Source organism: Enoplosus armatus, chromosome 19 (assembly GCF_043641665.1).
Source record: "Enoplosus armatus isolate fEnoArm2 chromosome 19, fEnoArm2.hap1, whole genome shotgun sequence".
In the NCBI taxonomy this organism is placed as follows: domain Eukaryota; kingdom Metazoa; phylum Chordata; class Actinopteri; order Centrarchiformes; family Enoplosidae; genus Enoplosus; species Enoplosus armatus.
The window spans coordinates 11,189,780-11,212,511 of record NC_092198.1 but is presented as its reverse complement, the minus strand read 5'-3'; the positions used below and the strand labels follow the sequence as shown (position 1 = coordinate 11,212,511).

The 22,732-nt window shown below is 41.5% G+C and overlaps 1 protein-coding gene across 1 annotated transcript; it reads right to left on the bottom strand.

Moving 5' to 3' along the window:
• Positions 1 to 676: 676 nt before the first annotated feature.
• On the bottom strand, positions 677 to 20,976 carry pinx1 (PIN2 (TERF1) interacting telomerase inhibitor 1). Its single transcript, XM_070925964.1, has 7 exons — positions 20,943 to 20,976; positions 20,099 to 20,208; positions 19,894 to 19,986; positions 18,923 to 19,013; positions 18,218 to 18,307; positions 13,942 to 14,024; positions 677 to 2,191 (listed from the first exon to the last, which is right to left on the bottom strand). Exons 1-7 carry the CDS (start codon positions 20,959 to 20,961, stop codon positions 1,478 to 1,480), a joined length of 1,200 nt encoding a protein of 399 aa, XP_070782065.1. The 5' UTR covers positions 20,962 to 20,976; the 3' UTR covers positions 677 to 1,477.
• Between the last annotated feature and the right edge of the window lie 1,756 nt (positions 20,977 to 22,732).

Here is a 22,732-nt window from a genome sequence, read left to right as displayed (position 1 = left end):
AAAACACAATAGCCACATCAGTTGGAGAGACAAATGTTTTGCTTGCAACAAGGTATCTTTAATTTAAAAAACTGTCTAAATTAATAAAATGATGCAGCTTCCCCTGAACCTTCAATTAATTTAACACAGATAAAGGTTTACTTTCTAAATCCATTTACTTGTCTATTTTATACTGTTAACTGTCTTCTACGTGGACTAATGGGTCTTGTAATAAAACTGAACTGAATCTGACAATGACTCGGCAGTACAGGAGGACATGGAGAGAACACCTGCGATGCTCGCAGTGATAGTCAGGCTCTGAACCAATCCACGTCTAGAGTTTTCGTAACTTACAAACCCAAAATAGTGACGAGAGATGCTGTGTTGTTTTGAAGTGTAAGACTGGACAGCTGCAATTTCCTTTTTCCTCCTTTGACTCACACCACCCACTCGTCGCTGAACAAGACCGGCTTGTTGAGAGTTCGTCTGTCAAGTCAAAGAAAAGATTTCGTAACCTCATCATTCACATTAGGAAGTGGAAAGAGTGACTGTGGTCTTCTCCAGATTACTCCAGATTTGAAGTAAACCGTTTTCTCCTCACCACTCTCCTACATTGTAATTATATGTTCACTTAAACTTCATCAACCTATGAAGGAAGAAAAAAAAAAAAAACAATCAAACATGCATGACTATTTAGATTTATTTAAAAAGTGATTTCATCCTGTTACAGCACCAAAATCTTAAAGTCTGTTTTCTTACAGTGAATGTGTCAGACAAATGTTTTTTCAGATTTCAAGCAAAACATCAACTTGCATTCGTTCATATTTGTCAAGTCACATAAAACCATCAAAGAGACTACTCATTGGGCCACTTTAATGAACAATATGAAGAGTTACATATTAGGTGGCAAGACACAAATGATGGTAAAAATGCATTTTTGACACATTGAAAAACAACCATGGAAACACATTTAAAAAGTATGTCAACTTATGATGTCTATATTTTAGACATTGTGGAGCCACTTGTAGAGAAATTGATTTAGCCAACAGATGAAAGGAATAGTTCAACATTTTGGGAAATACACGTATTTGCTTCTTGCCCACAGTTGGATGAGTAAAGAATGACTGACATGGGAGTGGGCTCAATCCTCTCATCTAACTCTCAGAAAGAAAGCAAATACTTTAAATATTTCCCCAAATGTCAAACTCTTTAAGTTAAGGCATTTTATCATCTGGGGCAACAATGCTGCATCCCAGTCGCCACCAGCACACATGTGGCTTTACTGGGCAGCAGGTTTTTAATGTGATCAAATGTCTAACCTCCCTTTTCTCCTCACTGTAGCAAAGTACACAAAATACACAAGACATCTGATTTGATCATAAAGGCAATTACTCCACACGTGTGTCCCTATGATCATGTTTATGATAACAGGATAACGCGAGTCCCCCTGAAGCCTAAAGGTTTGGTGGAACTGGAGGTCAATTCTATTAATTCCACCCTATTCTTGATGTTTCTTTTTCTTTTTCTTGTCCTTTTTGGATTTCTTCTCTACCAGCTCCTCCTTCTCCTCTTTAATAACATCGTCCACCTCCTCTCTGTGTTTCTTCTTCTTTTTGTGAGCAACCTGAGATTCTACAATTTGATCCTCAGTTGGCCCGTGTCCATTTAGTTGCTCAGTATCCTTTTTGTGTTTTTTAAGCTTCTTCTTCTTCTTGGACGGAGGCAGCTCCTCACAGTTCTGCTCCACACCAGAGGTGGCGCTACAGTTCTCATTTGTAGCTCCTTCGTTTTCGACCATTTTCCTCTTTTTCTTCTTTTTCCCCTGACGCACCTGCTGTTGTTCTTCATCGTCCTCTATTACGATGGGATTGGCACTGTTCTCTTCTGCCACTTCCAGCTCATCTGCTGACTTTTTGCTCTTCTTCTTCTTCCTCTTTTTCTTTTTGGGCTTGTCCGAGTCATCGTTGCTGCTGCAGATGGGACTGGGTTCCTCGGTTGGACCAGACATCTCGTTGGCCTCCGCCTCCACTGAGGGCGCTGTACTCTGGCCCTGTCCTCGACCCTTCTTCAACTGAGCCATTCGCTGTGCAAAATACTCCTGCACATTGAGAGTACTCGTCACAGTCTTGGTGATGGACTCTGTATCCAGTTGAGAAGTAGCAGGAGTAAAAACCTCCTCCGTCTCACCTTGAGAATCACTGCTGTTGCTCTCCTAGACCAAAAAATACACACATGAGAAGACAGCGTTAGGATTTAATGCAGCATTTAGAGAATCCACACAGAAATAGACAGCACACAATGGTGGACGGTGGAGCTTAAGTGATCGTCAATCATCGTGCAGAGATTAACCCGGCAGATTTTGGTGAGTGAAAAGAGGCCAAAATAGGATGTTGATGTAACAATAGGTGTTAAAGGATCCCCTTAAAATAAGTTCCGCGGACCTAATCGTCACACATCTGACATTTATCATCATCATCTTCTTCTTCAACACTACGTCGCTCCACACATCCAGCTGTGTGTCCTTGCACAGTCAGCTCCTTAACTGCCATCCCTCTGTGACAGCTCCTCACAAGTAAACCATACCGGTGTGAAACAATACTATATGTGCCTGATGAAGGTAATCCAACCAAAAACACACCTTATTCAATAAATAACAGGATACAACCTTCGTATAATAATTTCACATGATTTACAAATATTTACACGTTTATTACATTCATTACACTGGGTTTATTCAAACTTATTCAATAAATTGCAAATCTTATAATTAAATGTGCTGAGTAACCAACTCTTCTTTAACAGAAATGAAATTAAAAAAACAGACACTGACCACAATTCGTACCTTAAATATTCAGTGCTTTTAGGGAAACCATTGAATGATAGACCACAATAATTGTGCAGTTAATAGTTTTGGGGATCTTTTGATGAAACTGTCTGAGGTGTTGATTTAACCACAACACTGTTCATCTTTCAAAACTATTTTGTCGCAATATCTCAAATATCTTTCAGGCAACTCTGGTGAATGAAATGTATGTGATCGCTATCTTTCCTGGCTAAAACAGGTTTCTGGTGTTTGGTGTATATCATCTTGATTTCGAGACATGAGACTTTCCCCCCGCAACATCACATAATGTTTGCAAAAGATGACATAACAATTCAGGCACGTTTTTGTTAAATTGTGCGTCTGCCAATGAGCAACATCAGATTCACAGACTTTTGTCAGAGAACGATCCATTTTGGGATCAAAGTGGAAGCTGCTCGGAGCAACAAAAAAAAAAAAAAAAGCTTCTACTGATTCCAGTGAGGCAGTCAGGAGGTGATCCCTTTGCTAAAAGACACACTGAGACTAGTTGTTAAAAAGGAGGAAAGAGCCTTCATTTGTTTTGGTGCTCCAATCTGGGGACGTATGTCACCAACTCATCTCTCCAACCTTTAGGCTGCATTAAGAAACAGGGCCAACTTCACAACTGTGAGCTACAACACTAGATTTTACCTCTACAGCATGAACAATTTGTCACCTCACCCCTGCGACCCATTTGTCTTCATTTTCCTAATGGCCTACTCAATGCATAATGATTTGTCCACTAGAATACAGAAGCTCCTCCTGAGAGTCGCACTAAACAATACCGCCGCCCGGTGTTACCTCAGAGATGCTGAAGTGGACGGCATTTTTCAAACCCTACAGATTGGAGATGAATTGAAAACACTGTGTTGTGCCGAGTCACCTCGTGCTTTGGCCTTTAAGCTTTTACGTTCAGATTACACTACTTTGACCCTGAACACTGATTGAGATAGACAAGCTAACTGATGGGCTAGTAAAACAATGTGGATGTAGATCCAAACAGGTCTTGTGGGACTTCAAGAGACTGAAATGCAAAGTGACTACACATGCACTGGGCTTGATGTGTACTATATCTATATTTATCTATATATACACCAATAGTGTCAATTCTTTTAAAGTGGCCACCTGGGACTTCAATGAAACCCTACAAGCTAAAAGCTAACCCACTGAAAGGCTCTTCATAGTCAATATATTTGCATAAGGGAAACAACCATTGTTTTTGCGACCTAATATATTGATTAATATAGTATAGTATAGATTATGCATGTAAAAATCAGGATTTGACTGGGTATCACATGTTTGAGTATTACATGAATTACTGCATATTCTGTTGACTGTACTTTGTATAGAAAGGATGGATTCAGAAGCCTCACACAGTCATGAGGCTAAATGACAAGGCAGGTGTTCAAGCGGACTGCAAAGTTTTCCGCCACCTCAGACCTTGACTAGAAAGAACCCCAACTTCTAACAAGGGGGATAAGGCCCTTCAGCTGAGGTGCCATTAAACAAAACTTTCCCATTTCCCAGAGAAAATCTATACTCCCTGTTACTGCACAATGGCATCCTCTCTGCTTGGGAGAGTGGAGATGGGGTTTAGAGCTGACAGCGCCAAACAACATGTAACTGGGATTTGGGAAGATGGCTGGGGGCCACTTTAGAACTGCCTGTGAAATTACTCTCAAGAGAGGGAGAGGGTGAATGAGCGGGGGAAAAAGGAGAGGAGAGTGACTGAGAGAGAAACATCTCCTTCATCAGGGGAAGTGGCTGGAACTTGGTTTGTGGTTCGTCCTCACTGCCTGGGGATCTCCATTAGACCCTGATCCGACAGGAGGGAAAGTGCTGTGCTGAGCACGGGCTGGACACACACACACACACGTACAGTATGGATGTAAACCTACAGAACCAGTCAGCATTACTGGCAGCCCTGGAGACTTTTGTGTTGAGGGCAACATGTTACTAAGAAACAACTCGGCAAGTAATGTTTGAGATCTTGTTTCCCCTTTTTCCAGGTGTGTGTTATTTCTTCTGGCCTGTTATGATCAGTCACCATTTCTGTGTGAGATCTATTGCATTCAGCAGGCACGAGACGATACCCTCAGACCAGAATATATGTATCCTGATACAAGCTTCAACTATGTAATAGAGCAATTCCAAAAAGCCATTTTATTAATCTATATCAAAATGTAAGCACTGTAGAATTAATATTTTATCATGCTTAATTTCCTGCCATTAACAACATAATGATGATGTAGTATTAATACATAAAACAAAAATTAGAAAACCTTTCTGCTGCTGCTGTGTTGCTTTTCTTCAAGACCAGTGCCATTTTGTTCTTTGAGAATTTGAAAATGTTTTAATGTTTTTATTTTGTAATATCAAACTAAATTACTACAGTACTGATTTACATTTCTGAACTATTAGTGGACAGTCAACACTTCCTGCAGGTGGCTCACAGGGAAAAGCCCTGCAGTGAAGAGAATTACTTAAGTCTTTTTCATGTCTAGTTTTACTCATTGAACTGGTTAGGTGAAGCCCTGACAACAAAATACTAGACCTTCAATATACAGTGCAGACTGAAGGTAAGTAAGACTTTGTCACACCATAAGATAATAACACCAAGGGACACAACCAATTTCTAATTTAGAAAATCAGTTTACATAATTGCTGGAACTAGAGAAGAATGATAAAAGACAGTCCCAGGCTACAACAGTGAGGTTGAGGAGTGGAGGGTTGGAGAACACACCTATATCCAGCCGTGTCTACTCCTCCTCCTCCTCCTCCTCCTCCACCTCCTCCACCTCCTCCTGGACCCAGAACCCCAGGAAAAGGATGCGCTCAGCGCGCTGTGTGCAGTTCTGAGATAAGGCTCCTTCAGCAGAGGAGCGGTCTGGCTGGCTATCGGAGCCCTTCCTGCTCCACTCTCTCCCCTGCCGGGGGCTGGGGCTGGGCAGGGAACACAGGGAGGGCCCGCCGAGGGTCCCAGAGAAAGGAGAGGGTGGGAAGACATTCAACAGGCCGCCTCCTTCAAGACACTCCAGTTCTATCTGTCCCTGCTAATGTAGCTGATGGAAAGCCAGCTGTGAGACATGTGCCAAGGTGCCAAGACACTGAGGCCAACATATTCAGGAGGAGAGTCAATCAAGCCAGCAGAGCGACGGTGGAAAAGGTTCACTAGAGTGCATGTGAAACTTTTTTGACCCAACAAGATCAGCAGGGAAATGTCTTCAACTTTATTCAATTATTTAGCTACTGACAAGATCTGAAATTTTTACCGAGCAAGCAAAGCTACTTCATGTTTTTATTTCTAAGGAGAATAAAATTTCAAAATCTATATTTTTATGGATGTCTCCCCTTCCAAGGCCTTTCAAATGGAGCCTTTGCTAATATTGAGTCCAATCCAATAACCCTTTTAATTTATCCCCTACATTGTTCAGCGTTTACCGAAATAGTAAAACAGTTTGTGTGTCAGCTGAATGGTTCTGCATTTAGAAAATATAAAACAAAGCCGTTTAGTGGTTTCCTTTAGTATTTTTAGAGAGTTGTGTATATAATCTGTAGAGTGGCAGTACAGATCTGTTGCAAAATGTCCCTGAAATATAGTCAAATATAACCGCTCACTTTGCACCACTTGTTGATGCTCGCAGTCAGTGTGAATTTCATCAACTGAAACAGCTGGCTGCTGTTGATTTGTTTGTAATTCTTCAACTCAATCACTTGCAATGCTGAGCATTAACAAACTGTTCCAATGTTCAATGCAAAGCTCCAAAGCATTTTGACATCTGGCTGGAGTCTGGAGTGCAAGGGGTGTTAATTCAAAGCATTACCAATCAAGCAACTGAAGTCATGTCACAGACGTCCTGTAAAAGGCGCAGAAAGCATTGGTATTTTAGCAGCATGTTTGCCTGATGCACCGATAAAACCATGTTAAATGGAGGTGTTAGGTCTCGTTTACTTTATTTTTATTTTTTTTAACATTTTATGGTAGCTCCAAAACAAACAGTAACGAGGTCAGGCTTCACATGCACTACCAGCCCCTCAAGCCCTTTACAGGTGTGGGTATGAGGTTTAAAAATAGAGCAATCAAGTGTGGCTATACTGTGTTTTAGTCATGAAAAATCTAAACCTCATGCAGTAGTGTAAAACTGGACAAGACTCAAATGCGAGGTTGGGATGTTTACTTGTTAGTTATTAAAACTGGTAAATATTAAGAGTTATGTCTTACCAATCAGCCACTCGGAGGTATAAAGTCACCTTCTGGCTCACATGTTAATTAGCATTTGACAAAGCTGCAGTCGCCCATTTATTTTCTTAAAAATTGCCTGTTTGCATTACTTGCTGTTTTTCTTCAATAATTTCTAGCCAATATTGGTTGGGTCTGTAATTGCATGAGTGTGCCCTCATTGTCCTGCCACAATAATAAATTTGGCGATACTCAAGGTCTATGGATCAGGCCCTGATTAGCCAGCTGTCTCTCCCTGATGAGCACACAAGTCCAGCAGCCCATCCTTCATGAGCCTGATGTGGGCGGACAGAGAAACAGGTGGATACCTTATTCCCTGGTAAATAAGCAAAGCCTTCGGGTTGACCGTCAATATTTTTTAAGTAATGTCACTGCCTCGAAACTGATACAAATATTTATCTTTGTCCTCCGCAGAAATAATATTTACACAGAGTAACAAAGTTAGAAACAGTAGAATCATGTACCGTAAGTTCATTAAATGCCACACATGGAAGCTTCCACAAAGCAACGCTTTTGCTAAAGGCATACTTTCTGTGTGTAGTTAAGACAAAACACAAAAAAATGGGTTTTGAAAAATTGCACTTTGTGCCCAGTACGAGAACGTTTATCATAAGTAACAAATGAAGACAACATTATGCATGCAGCATGACTGCCCTGTGCTTGTTCAACATTGCAAACGCTTGCCGACAATGCCCCCCTCAAGAGCATAGGGTCCCCCCTCACCCCAACCCCAGAGAGGGAAGATACAGTGATTATTTTCCCCAGCTGTGATTTATTAGATTAAAGAGTCAGTGATTAAACGGTAGTCGGTGGCTGTAAACAGCCGAGAGGGCTGGAAATCTTTGGGCGGTTAGCTTCACCAGGCGGTAATTACCCTGGCCCCATGTATTCTAGTTTAGGCCCGTAACTAAGAGACGGACGCCCTCTTTTTCTTTTTTGTCCTGCGCTAATCTGTAAGTGTCAGCGAGCTGGCATGGCCAGGAGGGAGCAATCCACAGAACTGCCAGGGAGGTAGGTGCTAAATGTGTTGGGGTGTGTGTGTGTGTGTGTCTTTGCAGGAGAGGGGGGGTTTACTTGGCGGGTCTTGATATTTTTTCGGCGGTAGAAGCAAAAGGGCCTGTCAACAAACATGCTCAAGAAAGGGAGAGCTTTTGCTTGAGGCAATTAGATGTTATCTGAGAATGAATTAGAGCTCCTCGGCCTCACAATAAGCCCGGCACCCTGAATGAGTGCACTGGCCCATTCAAAGTGCGGCAGCCACACTGCGACAACGCACGTTTACACCGGCATCCCCTTTCAACAGATCAATGCTGCAAGTTGATGGACAACTGAGCCAAAAGAAAAAGGAACTCTCTGCTTTGATGCCGTATTTCTATTTATACTGCGGAAGTCTGCAGTAAGTAAAGAATAATCCTATTATTGAACTAACAGGACAGACAGTTAACCCTGTGAAGAATGTAAGTCAACAAGAAAACTGCTTGATACAAACAAATGCTTAAATATATACAGTGCTAGGTACGGGCAAAGCCATTTAAGCCAGTCTGTATTAGCTTACGTCCCAATGATGGAAGTCAACATGTAGAAAAATTAAGAGCTTTAAAATAACAGTAATGGAAGACAAAAACAGTTTACAGCCTGCTTACTTGCATGAGGTCAAGCTGAAATAAAAAGATGTTAGTCTTAAATGATAATAGTAACTAAAGACATGTGAATGGGACACTTGATACCTTATCTATATTCGCAGGCCTCAGTAGCAACCTGCGAGACCCGAACTAGAGTTGCGGACAATTTCTGTACCGAAAAGACATTTTGCATCTGCGCTGTCAGCAAACTTTCACCGCTCAACTCCGCCCATCGGCTCCCTGGCGCCTTGCCGACGCATCTGCCGAACGCTCAAGCCCCCAGCCCGCGCCGCCCCCCGTTCCATATTCCTTAAGATGGTGGTATCGGGGGAGCCCCCGCTGATGTGCGATCCTTCATGTGGACGACGCGTGGGCAGACAAAACTTGCAACAGGTGCCACCCGATGAGGCTTGATCCTCGGCCCTTTGTGCCTGAGCAAGAGTGGGAGTGGGAGAGGCCGCAGGGGTCATGCTGACCCGAGAGCAGGGTGCGGCGTACCGACGTTCAGAAGTCAAAACAAGCTTTGTACCAAATTATCCTCAACCATTTTTCTTCCCTGACATCTTTAAAAGAGTACAGAACTAATGAACGGGTTGATATTGTAACGTTGATGTTTCTAACAGTAGCATCTTTGTATCTGTTAATCAACTGTAAAATTGAATTCATAGACATGAATGTTATTTTTTTTTTTACTGTGCTGATTAAGAATCAGTAAACTCAATATTCTATTCAGTGATTGCATTAAGCTAAAGTAAAATTATATAATAAATTATGCTGAGATTTTTCAAAGAACGATCTGGAAGACTAAATGAAAAAACTGAAATATTGAAATCTAATTCTATTTTATAATTTATTACAATGACAAAGTATGAATGTCAACATCTAAGGCATCACCATTTTACGGTCATAATATCAGAAATTAGAAAGTTTTTTATGTCGTTTAACAGCAAGAAGAAAAACAACCACAAAAAAAGATAAAACTGAATTTTGTCTGTTTTTAACCCCCCCCCCCCCCCCCCCCCCCCAAAAAAGAAAGAAATGTAGGTGGAAAAATAAAACTATGGCTTGTTTCCACCTTTCAACTGAGCTGGCGGCTTTAAAAAATGACTAACTTTTGTTGATGTATGAATCGGCGGGGAGTCTATTTATCAGCAGGCCCTCTGCGGTCGCCCGCTTGGGTCCCTCAAGTCACAAGCCGCGTCGCTCCCCTTTGACTGATTAATTAGCCAATCAGAGGACATTTTTCACTGGGCGGCAGAATGGTTTATTTCAGCTAATGCCGGGCTTTCGAGCTGAGGCCCGTTGGAGCCTCGTCGGCTCTTTCGGCCTGCCTGAGTGGCCGGGCAGAGGGGCAAGGGAGATAAATCAAGCCGGGCTGGCCCTCCATGTGGCTCCCCTAACTAAACCCCCTGAGGAGGGCACGGTGGTGGAGGAGGAGGGGGAGTGAGAGGGGGACGCAGGACGGCCAGGGGCACTGCTCGCCCGCCGATAAGCACGGGGAGCACAGGGCTGCCAAAGTGCCTTCATTTAGAAGTGGCCGGGGCTTTTTGATATCTCGGCAGAGAGAGCCTGTCGTTTGTCATGCCGTGAGTAATTGTGTTGAGGGGCACAAGAGGAGGTGGGAGATGAAGGGGGCTCGCGAGCGTGGGATGGGTGATGGATAGCAGAGAGCCATGTAGATGGACAGGTGCTCCACCACAACTTGATAACCCTCACTGGTCAGGGAGTGTAAATAATGGTTTTAAGCATACATTTTCAGGAGGCTACTCGGTGGGGTGGAATGAGGTTGTGGGTGAAATGGTGGTCATCCATTTATCTTGTACTTAACAGTTGGAAATTAACAAGTCATGTTGCACAAGTGTAATAAACTTATAATTCGGTGGCCACTTTGTTAGATACACCTGTAAAAGAAATCCTACCTTTACAAAGTTTATAATGTTTTGTTGACAATGCCGGAAATTTGTAAATTCAATTACATGTTTATTAGTGAGGTCATAATTGGAGGTGATGTTGTACTGGACTGGATTATATTGAGAAGTGTTTCTATTTGTTTGTCCTGCCTATTTAAAAAGGAGGGCAGAATATTAGAAACACTTCTCAATAAATTGCAGTGCAGTAGAGCGCCACCACCACTAACTATGACCTCAATAAAACATAATTGAATTATCACGCCTATCAAGGTGTTCAAAAAGCAATCAAAAAACTGAACATTATAGGCTTAGGTCATAAAAGTAGACTTTATGGCAGAGCAGTTGTATTGGATTGCATTAGGTTGTACAGGTGTACCTAATAAAGTGGACACTAAGTGTATATTTGTGTGTGTTCTAAACAAATAGATGATAGGTGGGATTGTAGTGCTTAAAGTCCCTGCTCTGTCACACATCCCAAGGAAGATATATGATTTGATATGCTTGTTTAGGCTTGTTTAATTATTCTTTGATCAGAAATTTGATGATCGAAATCAGAGTACTTTTTTCATTTAATGTTTTTGTTATTTTAAGCCTCCTGCGTGGTTGGACCTGGGCTCACACAGCTACTGTCTGTGGTCTTACATGGTCTTCTTTCCCCCTCATGCTTCTAAGTGCATCTGTGGTTGTTTGAAGAATATCAAAAGCACTCCTCCAATGTTTTAGTTTCAACTTAAAAAAAAAAGAAAAAGACGTCATACATTAAAAATGGAAAATGTTTCAAATTTTAAAGTCTACTTAAAAAAAAAGGGTGATTTTAACCTCTGAAACAGCTCTGATGTCAGGACAGGAGGTTTACAGCTACACAATTTAAAGATGGAAATTCTGATGAAACAATACTGGATGAGCTACCTGTATACAACCAATGAATATGAAGGGGTTAATAATTGTCTCATGCACTCATGAGGTCTTTTCAACACATCCAGTGCTGCTTTTGATTAACAGGAGACGTGTGGGACGGCTGAGCGTGTGCACGTATGTGTGTGTGTGTGTGTGTGTGTGTGTCTGCCTGTCTGCGTTTCAGGGAGCGTTGTGAGCAGCGATAAGAGGCGAGCAGGAAGCACATCACTGCAGGAGGAAGGAAAACCCCAGCAGTGGGGGGCTGGTGGAAGGGAGGCTGGAGAGACAGCACTGGGTGGTGGGTAAAGTGCTGGAAGACTCGCGAACGGGACAGAGGGCAGTTCAGGAGAGGCCGATCCAGATTTGGTTGAGTCTCCCGGCCTCACCTTGTCAGGAATGCAGATATGTGATAATGCGACTTGTGCAAATCAACTCCACCACTAAACCAAAGCTCCTAACGTTGATATAGTCACTGCAAGTCTTTGGGGCATTGAGATTATTGCATGTGTGTATATTGTAGAGGTGTAACAGTACTGTAAGCACACATCAGGGTGCACAGAGGGTCACGGACACACTCACAGGAGATCCTGCACAATGCCTAGAGCTTGATTGGTCCATCACCCTCTTTACCTCTTCCCAGCAACCTCAGATGTTGCTGGGCTTCAACACAAAGCCTCATGGGAAGCCATTGTAATTGTGTTCAGTGTTTTCGATATGGTCAATGGTGTCCCTCCTGGCTGAAAAATAACAACCCATAACCAAACGATTAGGGGGAAAATGATGGTGTGTATTGCTTGCATTTCCAATGTTAATCAGCTGGGGAGCAGCGGCCATTGTGATGTTATGGCTCGACACCTGCAGGGGGAATAGAGAAGGTTTTTCTCGTGCAATTTATGGATTTTAAGATGCCAATTTCTTCAAGCTAAATGCTTGAGATAAACGGAGGAGGCCAGCAAGAGGCTTTCCTGTGTCCAAAAGCTACATTTGTCATTGTCCTGCGGGCTCTGTATGGGGTCAGCAGAACTTGTGACACCATAAATACCAGCTTTTTAAATTAAGATTTATTAAGTCATAATAAAATACACAGAAGTTCTGTGTCTGCTTGTGCTTCTTCTCATGTCTTTATAATTATAATCCCACAGTTATGTTTTTTGTCTGGTTTTAAATATGCAATACTTCTTTAACATGATGATTTCAGTATTTTCAACTGAGTGTGTTTCATTAGCAGATATTTGTGTTTAATTTTCATGTTTCATTTCTGACAATAACTCAAGCAAACTCCAATGCAACCCATTACTAATTAAAAAGACCGTAAAAATGTAAGAAACCAAACGCAGGTTAATTTGAAATGCAACTTGCACCTGTGAGCCTGTAAGCTACGTTTCAAAAGCATGAGAGCCAGCAAAACGCCAAATGGCAAAGTGACATTTGAAGTGACCAACCACCAATGCCAAGAGCAAAAAGAGAACTTTTTTGCAAGCGTCATCATTTAAGATTTCTGCACACCTCACTCGATTTTGATTTGCCTTTAATAATGCCCCCTGGCCTTATAACTACCTGATGTGAGCGCTCCAAGACAGACGTAGAGAAGAGAGGAAGTGCGAAGAGAAGAGTAGGGGGTAAGAGTGCAAATCCTTTAACTGGATTTAGGTGCTCTTGCAGCCATCAGAGGCCTGTTGGCCGTGTTAAAGCTGCACGCTGCGACACAGCTAATCTAAGGCCACAGGCTGCTCAGGAGCTGGGCCCCGTAGAAGCAGAGGGATCACATGATACTGCAACGACTGATGGAGGCATCAGCACCGGTGGTCATCCTTAATTACCAAGACAGAGGCAGATAAGCTCGAGCCACCTGGCCAGAGGTACGCCACCTCCTCCCCCAGCAAACACTTGACATTGACTGGGTTAAGGAAGATCAGAGGCCTGCCCTCTCGGCTTTCAAAACTACGGTCATTTACACCTTAGATTAGGAATATTCTCCACAGATCTCTCACTGTCCATCCCTTGAACACACTTTGGAACAATGGAAGTTATGTTAACTTTATCCTGAGTCTTGCTTCAATTATAACACTTGTTTGTGCTGTTTATAGTTTGTTTTGTTTGTTTGCTTTTGTGTTTCTGAGTGTCTTTTTGTTTGTTTGCTTTCTTTGGGAACTATTTGGATAAGTGTTTTATGTGTATGTTGTTTTATGACAGAATAAAACCAAGCAAAACCACTTTATTTACAAAGTTATGAAGTGAGTACAAGTGATCAACAGTGTGAGGGATTTTTTCTTCTTGCATATTCTAGATATATCTAAAAATGTTGTATCTGTCTTTGTTTGCAGGTTAATCAAAAAAAAGAAAAACATATTTCAAAGGTAAACTTGAAATTGCTGCCTGCATTGAACTTCAAGACAAAAGAGGATTTTTTCTTTCCTTGAGGATAATGTAAATAATCTTGATGACTCTTACCTGCTCTTGGTCGTTGGCAGCTCTTCCTCTCTTCCCAAAGATACAGTTAAGGTCTGTTTCAGTACGGGACGACAGATCCTTTCCTAAAAAAAGGGGGAGGGGGGGACACCTTTTCAAAATCATACAGCAAATTAAAACTCACTTTAGAACTAAGTTTGTTTTTTGGACTATTCTGGCACATAGAAACAAGGCTAATTTAAACAAGAGGATAAAATCAAACAGAAATGTCCGCAAAACAAAACATCCATACTGGCAAATGTAGCAAAGGGTGACCAAAAACAGTTCATAGTCACAATTTTCCCCAAAACACACCTTTCCACCCAAAATTTAAAATGCATCTTGAGGTAAACTGTTTCACTGAGGCAACCTGTAATGGTTGCAGTTGAAAGCATGAGTATGTTTGTGTGTCTGTATGTGTGTTGGGGGTGCAAGGTAAGGGGAGGTGGTCTCTTGAGTAAAGAAAGGGGAGGTTTGCATGGTTTGCTTCGTGCTCCAGGAATAAAACGGCAAAGAAAAATAAACCAACGACAAGGTCTGCCACGCCACGCCTCCGGATTCCCATTTTCAAGCCGGGCCTCAAAGACTCCTGAAGCACACAGTCGCCTGTCTCAGGCCCGGGTCCTGTTCGTACAGCTGCATCCTCTTCCTTCAGCGGGGCTCTGATAACATTTGGTTATTTATTGCTTTTAAACCTCTATCTACTCTTGGCTTTGAAAGTCGCTGCACATGCAGGTCTAAGAAGTAAAACCAAGAAAGTACGTTGAAAACTACAATAAACGAGAAGCCTGTGGTGTTTGTCATCTAGTGAACTTAGGTCAGACGTAAAATTATGGCCGATCTGACCTTTCTGCTGTTTGGATGAGGAAGTACCTGTCAGAAAATTCAGGCTTTTCAGGTGAAAGTGCAAATTACAGTGTTCTGATAAAAAGGAGCTTAACCATACTTTCCCTTTAAACCATACTTTCCCTTTAAACGTTGAAAAAGGCGGCTGAATGCCACTACACAGGATGAAGCATGGGCGCTGCTATCATGCAGTGGAAAGTGTTAGCGAATACATGCTGGTTTCCAAGGACACGGTTGAAATGGCAACAACTGTCAGTACAGATAACTAGTCAAACCAGACCAACAAATCGCTGAGGCTCTACAGAGGCACACACATTTGATGAATCAAAAACGTACAAATTACTAAAAAAGCAAAATAAGATTGATGGTGTCCAGTTATATCAATGTCACCAGTATTAAACACGGAACTGGAGGTAGATGTCTTTCTAGGGGAACAGATGAAAAGCCCAAAAACCCAAACACTGCAATACAGCCAACCACACAGAGCAACGGATGGAGAGCTGTAGTTAAATTCTGTATCAACCACCCTTGCTGCCATGACAGGTGATAGATGGAGGCAGCAATTAAAACTGGGTTACTAGTTTATGCTGTGGGCCCCGGACCTAAGCAGTGGAGATTTTGGTGCCTTTCCCCACAAACAAAGGCCATCAATCCTCAGCGCTGGCAGTGAGGGAACCAGCCTGAACAGGATATCAATAAAAAAAAAAAAAAAAGCAGGAGAGTAAGGAGGAAGCCTGCACGGAGACGGGTTTTTTTTTTTGTTTGTTTGTTTTTCTTAAACAGATTTAATATCAAGGGCAATCAATAAATAATACATTACTAGACAAGACTAGTATTTGAGTTTAGTAACTGGTTACAGACTAAGCAAACAATATAGTTTTAAAGTCTGTTACAATATTTTTTACTGGATATGAAATCATATGGTCATCTAATGGTGGATTCAATGGTTGACCTTTGCCTGCTCACAGATGATCTCTGCACATCCAGAGCTATGGGTGTAGTACCTGACTTTTTCAACCTCTCATGTAACAAGCTTAGCAACACTAAATCTATTACCAAGCCTTAACTTGGCAACAGCTTCACAGGGAGACGAGCTGACAGCCACTGGAAGCATGCAAACAGGCGTGGCAGGTTATATATTGCCAGGTAACTCTTTGGTTGCTCATGCCGATGTCAACAGAAGAATAACCGTAAGAATTATAAAGTAAGTAAATAAAGTAAGACTTCCTGTAGCTGTCGCCTACCACTGTGAGAGGAACATGAATATTTCCAACATTTAAACACCTCAAAACTGAGGTTTCAGTGCACTCAAAGTTTATGCCTGTCAGACCACTCAAGGAAGGTACTCAGCACTCAACACTCAAGTTTCCAATTATGTTATGAGGCGTTTATGGACAAACAAGTAGTGCCAGCGTCCCTTCTGTTACATGACAACGGTTGCGCGTCTCTGAGAAGAAACAGGTTAAAGAGGTGTTGTGTTTCCTAAGACAGTTGAATTGACAGGTCCACTGCAGACAGAGTCACAAACTGGCTTAAGATTGAATTCCAATGAAAACATTCCCACCTGCAATATCCCCTATACGGCCTCCCTCTCTGCTTTCTGACAGTCTGAGAAAATAAAGATATTGAAAGAAAGTAGATATCAAATGTCTTCATGTAACAAACAGTAGTAGTGTCATGTGCTACATGCTCTTTAGCTTCCCCTGACATTTATAAGCAGCTGGTGGTGCTAACAGAAGGGATCTCCTCAAATGGATTAGAACTTAAAGTCCTGCAGGATCAGACTTTATTAGTTGACAACAGGTTGGGGTACGAGTGCGTCCTAATGCAAAGACGATAAAAGAGGCCCAAGTTCACAGTCAACACAAATGTCCAGTGATGAACAAGAGACAAATGTGGCTGTCAAAACTCTTGAGCAAGGTATTGTTTGTGGTGCTTGTCATGGGGTCAATGAGGCTGTTTGCGGGTGGACATAGCTGTAAGGATAAAGAAGCCCAAACAGAAGTGTAGCAATTCAATAAGCTCGTGGTTTGGTGGGATTCACAATACAGGGTTAAGATTTTGATGCAATCATGTGGTTAGTTGGAATAACATTGTCCATAGTTGGTCACAAATGCAATTTTCCAAACCAAATATGGTAAATGGTGCCGTGCGGTAACATTAAACAACATGGATGCAAACACATTCTCGCAGACTCACAATATAGGACACCAACTGAGGCAAAGGTGCCTCTGCACGAGTCAGAGAAAAGTTTCAACTTGAGCAAACATTTGCGGTTATACCGAGCTGTAGGACTTCAATAAAGTAGGTATAAAGAGTGAGGGCAGGAAGGAGAGCATCCGGAGGAAAATAAGAAAAACAAGAGTCATCATCACACCCCTAATGTCTGTGCTTCGTGTCTTGAGGTGCGCCTTGTATGGTGCATCTCATCCATCAGGGACGAGGTCTTTTTCTGGCTCCTGCCAAATTAAGATCACAAAAACAGGGTGAGAGGGTCTGGGGGAGAGACCGAGGCCACATTTTATCTGGCAGGGTCATCTAATGGGTCACAGCCCCTGGGAGGTGTTGTTTTTGGGGGGCCAGCAAATGGACATGCCAGATGCCCCAAACAGGAAACAGGAAGTTGCTATTGAATGACGTAAAATATAAAAGCCTCTTCCAGGTGAGGCAAAAGTTGAGATATTTTGTTTTCCCATGTATGCTGACCTGATGAGCTACATCTGAACCCAGTGACAAAAACAATTATAGATGAATTACTTTAACACATGTTAGTATTTGATTAGCTTGCACTACTTTCTTGTAGAAGGACTCACAGAATTACTGTAATAAATCGGTACGGATTAATATCAGCTATGCATTGCAAGTTCAGTCCAACACAAAACACCATTAATAATGAACACCCTGACAATCTTAACAAATTGTGCCTGTAATCATTCAACTATGCTCCATGTTCAAGTAAAGCGACTCAGCAGTAAAATATGGGCTAGTGGTTTTTCATTTTGGTCTCCAGTGGTCCTGAACACGAAATTCCTCCTTGTGCCTATCAGTGTACTGGCCTTGACCAGCAAATCTTGACTTCCTGACGTGTCAAGGAGTAATGAAAGTAGAAGGAAGAGTTATTAATAACCTCCCCTAGCACTGACCGGGCCAACTGACCCAGCACAGGCTGACAGAGCTCTGATCAGCATCTGTGGTCTGAGCCAAGCGCACAAGGCTCAACCAGGGGTAACGGGAGGCCGTCTGTGTGTGTGTGGATTGTATGAAAGGTGGAAACCTAAAAAAGCGGAGGGACACACTTGAGTTGTTACTGGCAGGTACTAAGCTTAAATCAGAACATGGTTGCCCTAAAACAATTATATTTAAAAGGCAGATACATTTTCAGAGGAGAATTTTTAGAAACTGTGCTGAACAGTTGATCCATTCAGAAACCCACCTTTCGTGAACTTCATGTAATGGACCCTCTTTCTGGACGTCTTGGACTTCTCTTCCAAGCTGAATCCTTTCTGCTCCTCTGGTGGTGGTTCTATAGATAATATAGGAAATGTAAGAATATAAGAAAAATATGGTCATGTGTAGTTACAAACTTACCACGTTCAGTTTCATTGCACCTCTTTACCAACTCTGATATAACAGTACGTGCTTTGTTTCCCAGAACAGTGATAATGAAGATGTTCATTGTGTGACAGTGACTGTATCCATATGTTGCAGTGCAGCTCCCTCTACTGTCCAATAGATGGGCCGGCCAACCAGAAACAGCTGCACTGTAGTTTGGTGTAGTCATGTGTAGTTTGATACAGAGCCACAGTGTTGGCGAGGTTACCACTGACAGTAAGTACACATAATTTATCAACTCTAGATGGCTCTAGATATTACTGCCGACCAATTAAAGAGAAATAAAGTTTTTTACACAACTGAGGACACACTATGTGAGCTGCAGTGTTGCAAGAGGCAGTCAAGTTTAAGGTCTTTGTTTTTGGTTTATTCTGAAATCACTTAAGACATTTTCTTTAATGTGACACTGTTTTGTACACAATACCACCCCATGGAGTCGACCACCACAAATAAAATCTCCACCAGTTTGTAAACAGTGCATTACACAATACACATTACGCATCTTAACGCTGCTGTTTGTACATACCAGTACTGGTTTGTTGGTTGTTTTGACCATGGCAGTTGTTCAGCTGAGCAAGAAGGTCATTGAAATCATCTTGGTGGGCGATCCAGTTATCCTGTGAACACAGCAGATCTCAACACAACAGAACCAAGAAACTTCTGTTCGACAATAATGTATCTTTACAGTGTCAGATGATTTCAAAAGTAATGTTATAGATAGATACGGATTTGCACACTCAGTTGCCAGTTTATTACGTACACCAAGCTAAAACTAATGTAGTTTAATAAAACAGGGCTGCAATACATCCTCCCTCCATGACGGGTATAATGTGCTGTTTTTGTTGACTGTTATATCTGTATGGTCAATTTGGAGGCTGCAGTTTGTGATGCTGTTGAATTGTGTTACATTATACCAACAGGTGTTTCTATAATTTTGTCACTATTTATATCAATGAGGGTGGTCTAAGTAACAGAAACTACTCTGTATAATGCAACACTGTCCGACAGCTCATCCTCCAAAATGACCATATAGTTGAATCAACATGTCTGTAAAACAGTTTCCACAAGAACTGAACATTAACAACCTTCATGAAGAGAGGATTTATTGCAGGACTGATGTATAAGACTGCAACCAAGTGTGTATTCAACTGAATTAGAGCATTCGAACTAAAAGGCTTTTTTTATCTTCCCAAAACCAACCTTCTGGTTTGAAAGGACCTGCAATATGCCTCTTAAAAATTGAGGGTATGCATGCACCAGCTGTGCATGTCTCAATTTGTGATCAAAATGTGTGCTATTAAAGTCTGGCTCCTTCAGAAAGTGACACCAAGAGGAGGAAATAACACAAGCACAAGAGCAAGTGTTTACATGAAAATATTTTTAATAATAATGAACCTGAACTAAGGCACCAGTCCTTGGAAAATCACTCAAAAATAGACCTATTTGCTTTTAGGATGTGTTCAAACTAACAAAAAATACAAGACAACATGTGCTCACCTCATAGCTGGCACTGGTTCCAAGACCATAGTTGTTGTTTTTCACCTTTACTTTGATGTGGTCAGTGGAGCCTTGCTCACTTCTGCCCAGGCCCTTAACATGAAAAGTGAAAAAAGAAAACATAACACGTGACACAGGCGTTCACCAACTCATCCATTCACCGTTGACCCAACCTGAAACAGTAGATGTCCATCTCAACACTCACCTTGCCCTTGGACCAGCCCATTCGTTCCAGCATCTTCTGGCCAAATTTGGAGTCATCATTACTCCAGGCGCTGTTCCTGGGGTCAACAGACCACTTCTGCTTCCTCCGGGCTGGAGAGAGAACAGCAACATCATTACATAACAGTCAGCCAACAAAACGCACAGATGACACTGGTTTACTCTAAAACTACTGTTAACACAAAGATAGATACCAGATTCAGCCTCATCGCACCGCTGTTACACCGTAATGCCGTCCCGCGTTGGTCATTTAAATACACACATATTAAAACCTTAAATTATGATGTTAGTACTTCATCAATAAAAGCAATGCTAATCGATATACGCGGAACGGAAGGCTCCCTGTTTAGTCGATAACCAGCTCACATAATAACCAGGACATTAAGGTGTCACATGCATGTCAACTGTCAGCTGTCAACATTACGGGAATCACAGCCGAGGACAATGTTTTACACTCCAATTTCCGACCATGTGTTGAGAGAACAATGTGTCACAGCTTACAACAGGTTTATTAAAAACAGACTGCAAATAAATAAAACAATAAAGGCTATAAAAGGTCAATATAGTTAGCTAAAATGAGCTAATGGCAAGTTACTGCAGTTAAATGCAGAGTTACAAGAGATAACACGTGTTTACAGGCTGCTCTAGTTTATGCTAATGCTAATGTTAGCTACCCCAATACTTTAACGAGTACGAAATACTTCGGTCAGTCAGTCTCTTGACAGCTGGTAGTGGTTGTTGTTTGCAAAAATAAAACATATAAATACATATTGTTACATTGGAAAAAAAGGAAATATCCATCAAAACTCTAAAAGAAATTTACTTACGTTCAGCAAGCATGGACATCCTGGGGTCCTTAAACAGCTTGCCGAAGTCGAGTAGGCATCCCAGAAAAAGCCTGAAGAGAATATGTGACCACGCTGGTTGTTTATCGTAGACATATCCCTCAAAAATATTTATCGTGTGTCGTATTCCATACAGATGAAAGTGCATTAATTTCTGTATTACATTAACTTTTTATATTATCTTTGTTTTATTTGTTTCACTGCAATATATTTTCTTCGCCAAGGGAGGGCGCCACGGCCTCACAGCCACAGCATGAAAACATGCTATGTGCGATGGGCCACCCAGATTCAATTAACCTAAAACTACAGCTCGACTGATACTGGATCTTTGAGTTTGATACTGATATGTATCAATGTAAAGAAAATATGGCTAAATAAAATGTATAGACTACTCATACATTTAAATCGGTCACTAGAGTTGTGACTAAGATGAACAATAATATAATATATAATACACACTCATATGAAAAAGTAGATTTTTTTGTATTCAACTGAAATTCAACTATTACAATTCATATTTATAAAAACTAAATTACCACAACATTTGTTATCCTTGAGGCAAGGATCAAGTATTTTAAAAATTCAGACAGACAAAACATCTTCCAGTATACATTATATTCCAGCCAATATCAGCTGATATCAGCCCACTAATCTATTAGTCAAGCTCCACCTAAAACTAAAGTATGATATGTCCAAGTCAACAAAGCATTGCATAATGTGCTCTTGCTACAATACCTGCAGCCAATGCTGTAATGTTTTTACTGATCTAAGCCTGTGCAAGATCACATTTCAACAGTTTTTGGCATAGAGATGCTTCCTGTACTGACCACAAGCGATCATGAACACGTCAATGTGGTGCAGAGAGCTGAGGAGCTGCTTTAAATGAGGGGAACGAAGAAGAAGACGAGCATCATTTTGTCCTCTCTGAACACGGCTCCAAATACCTCTTTTTTGTGACAAGCTCTCTTGCTGCCAACAAAAACACTTTGAAACAGGAGCTTACAAGTGGCACTTGAAGGCAGCAGCTTTAGCCACAACTAAGTGAGCCGCTGGATTCTGCATGAATATTAGAGTCCTGTTATGTAACTAAAATCAACATATAAGACAATAGACGAATCTAAATACATAACCAGTAAGTGAAGCATTAGTAGAAAGCTATAGCTGCCTGATAAAGGAATGTAATAGCAGCAACAGTAACATTAGTGGACTAGTAATAGTGTCAGTGGTAGTTTCTTGGATGTTACTGGGTGGTTGCTTTGGTCTCACTTATAGTTGCTGTTAGGGTGTTATAGTACAGAGCCTGAAGTGATTATTAATTGATTGATGAAGTGCTGTAAAAGTCTAAAATCATTCCAGTGGCACTCACCAGGCTCCATATTTTGAGTGGTTGCTCTACAGTTTTAAGCGGTGGCTGGGACTGAGTGTCCTTGAATTACGTATTGGTTATGGTAATTATCAGCCTTATCAGAAGGAAAAAACCTTAGTCTTGATATGGCCAATGTTTACTTTAATTTGTGTGTGCCTAAAACCAAGAAATGGACATATATTAAATAGTCCCAGAAGGTGTTTACAGCTTAGTCCTTTGAAATCATGCCCAGGATTAAAAACAAAGGCTGACTTAGAGCCACCTCCAGGAGTTGTTTGCCTTGGGAAGGAGCCAACGTATCAAGTTTATGTCACCAAGGAAACTTTTTCCCCATCTGAATTCTAAAGGTAAAATTATGCTGTCAAATTAATCTTTAAAAGTGATTGAACAGTGAGAAACAGTTCGC

Excerpts from the sequence above, each read along its gene's own strand:
- pinx1 (XM_070925964.1), bottom strand. Across the intron at positions 19,014-19,893 it reads GAACCAGTGCCAGCTATGAG|GATAACTGGATCGCCCACCA; the intron begins GTGAGCACATGT and ends CTGTGTTCACAG. Across the intron at positions 2,192-13,941 it reads CTGCCAACGACCAAGAGCAG|GAGAGCAACAGCAGTGATTC; the intron begins GTAAGAGTCATC and ends TTTTTGGTCTAG.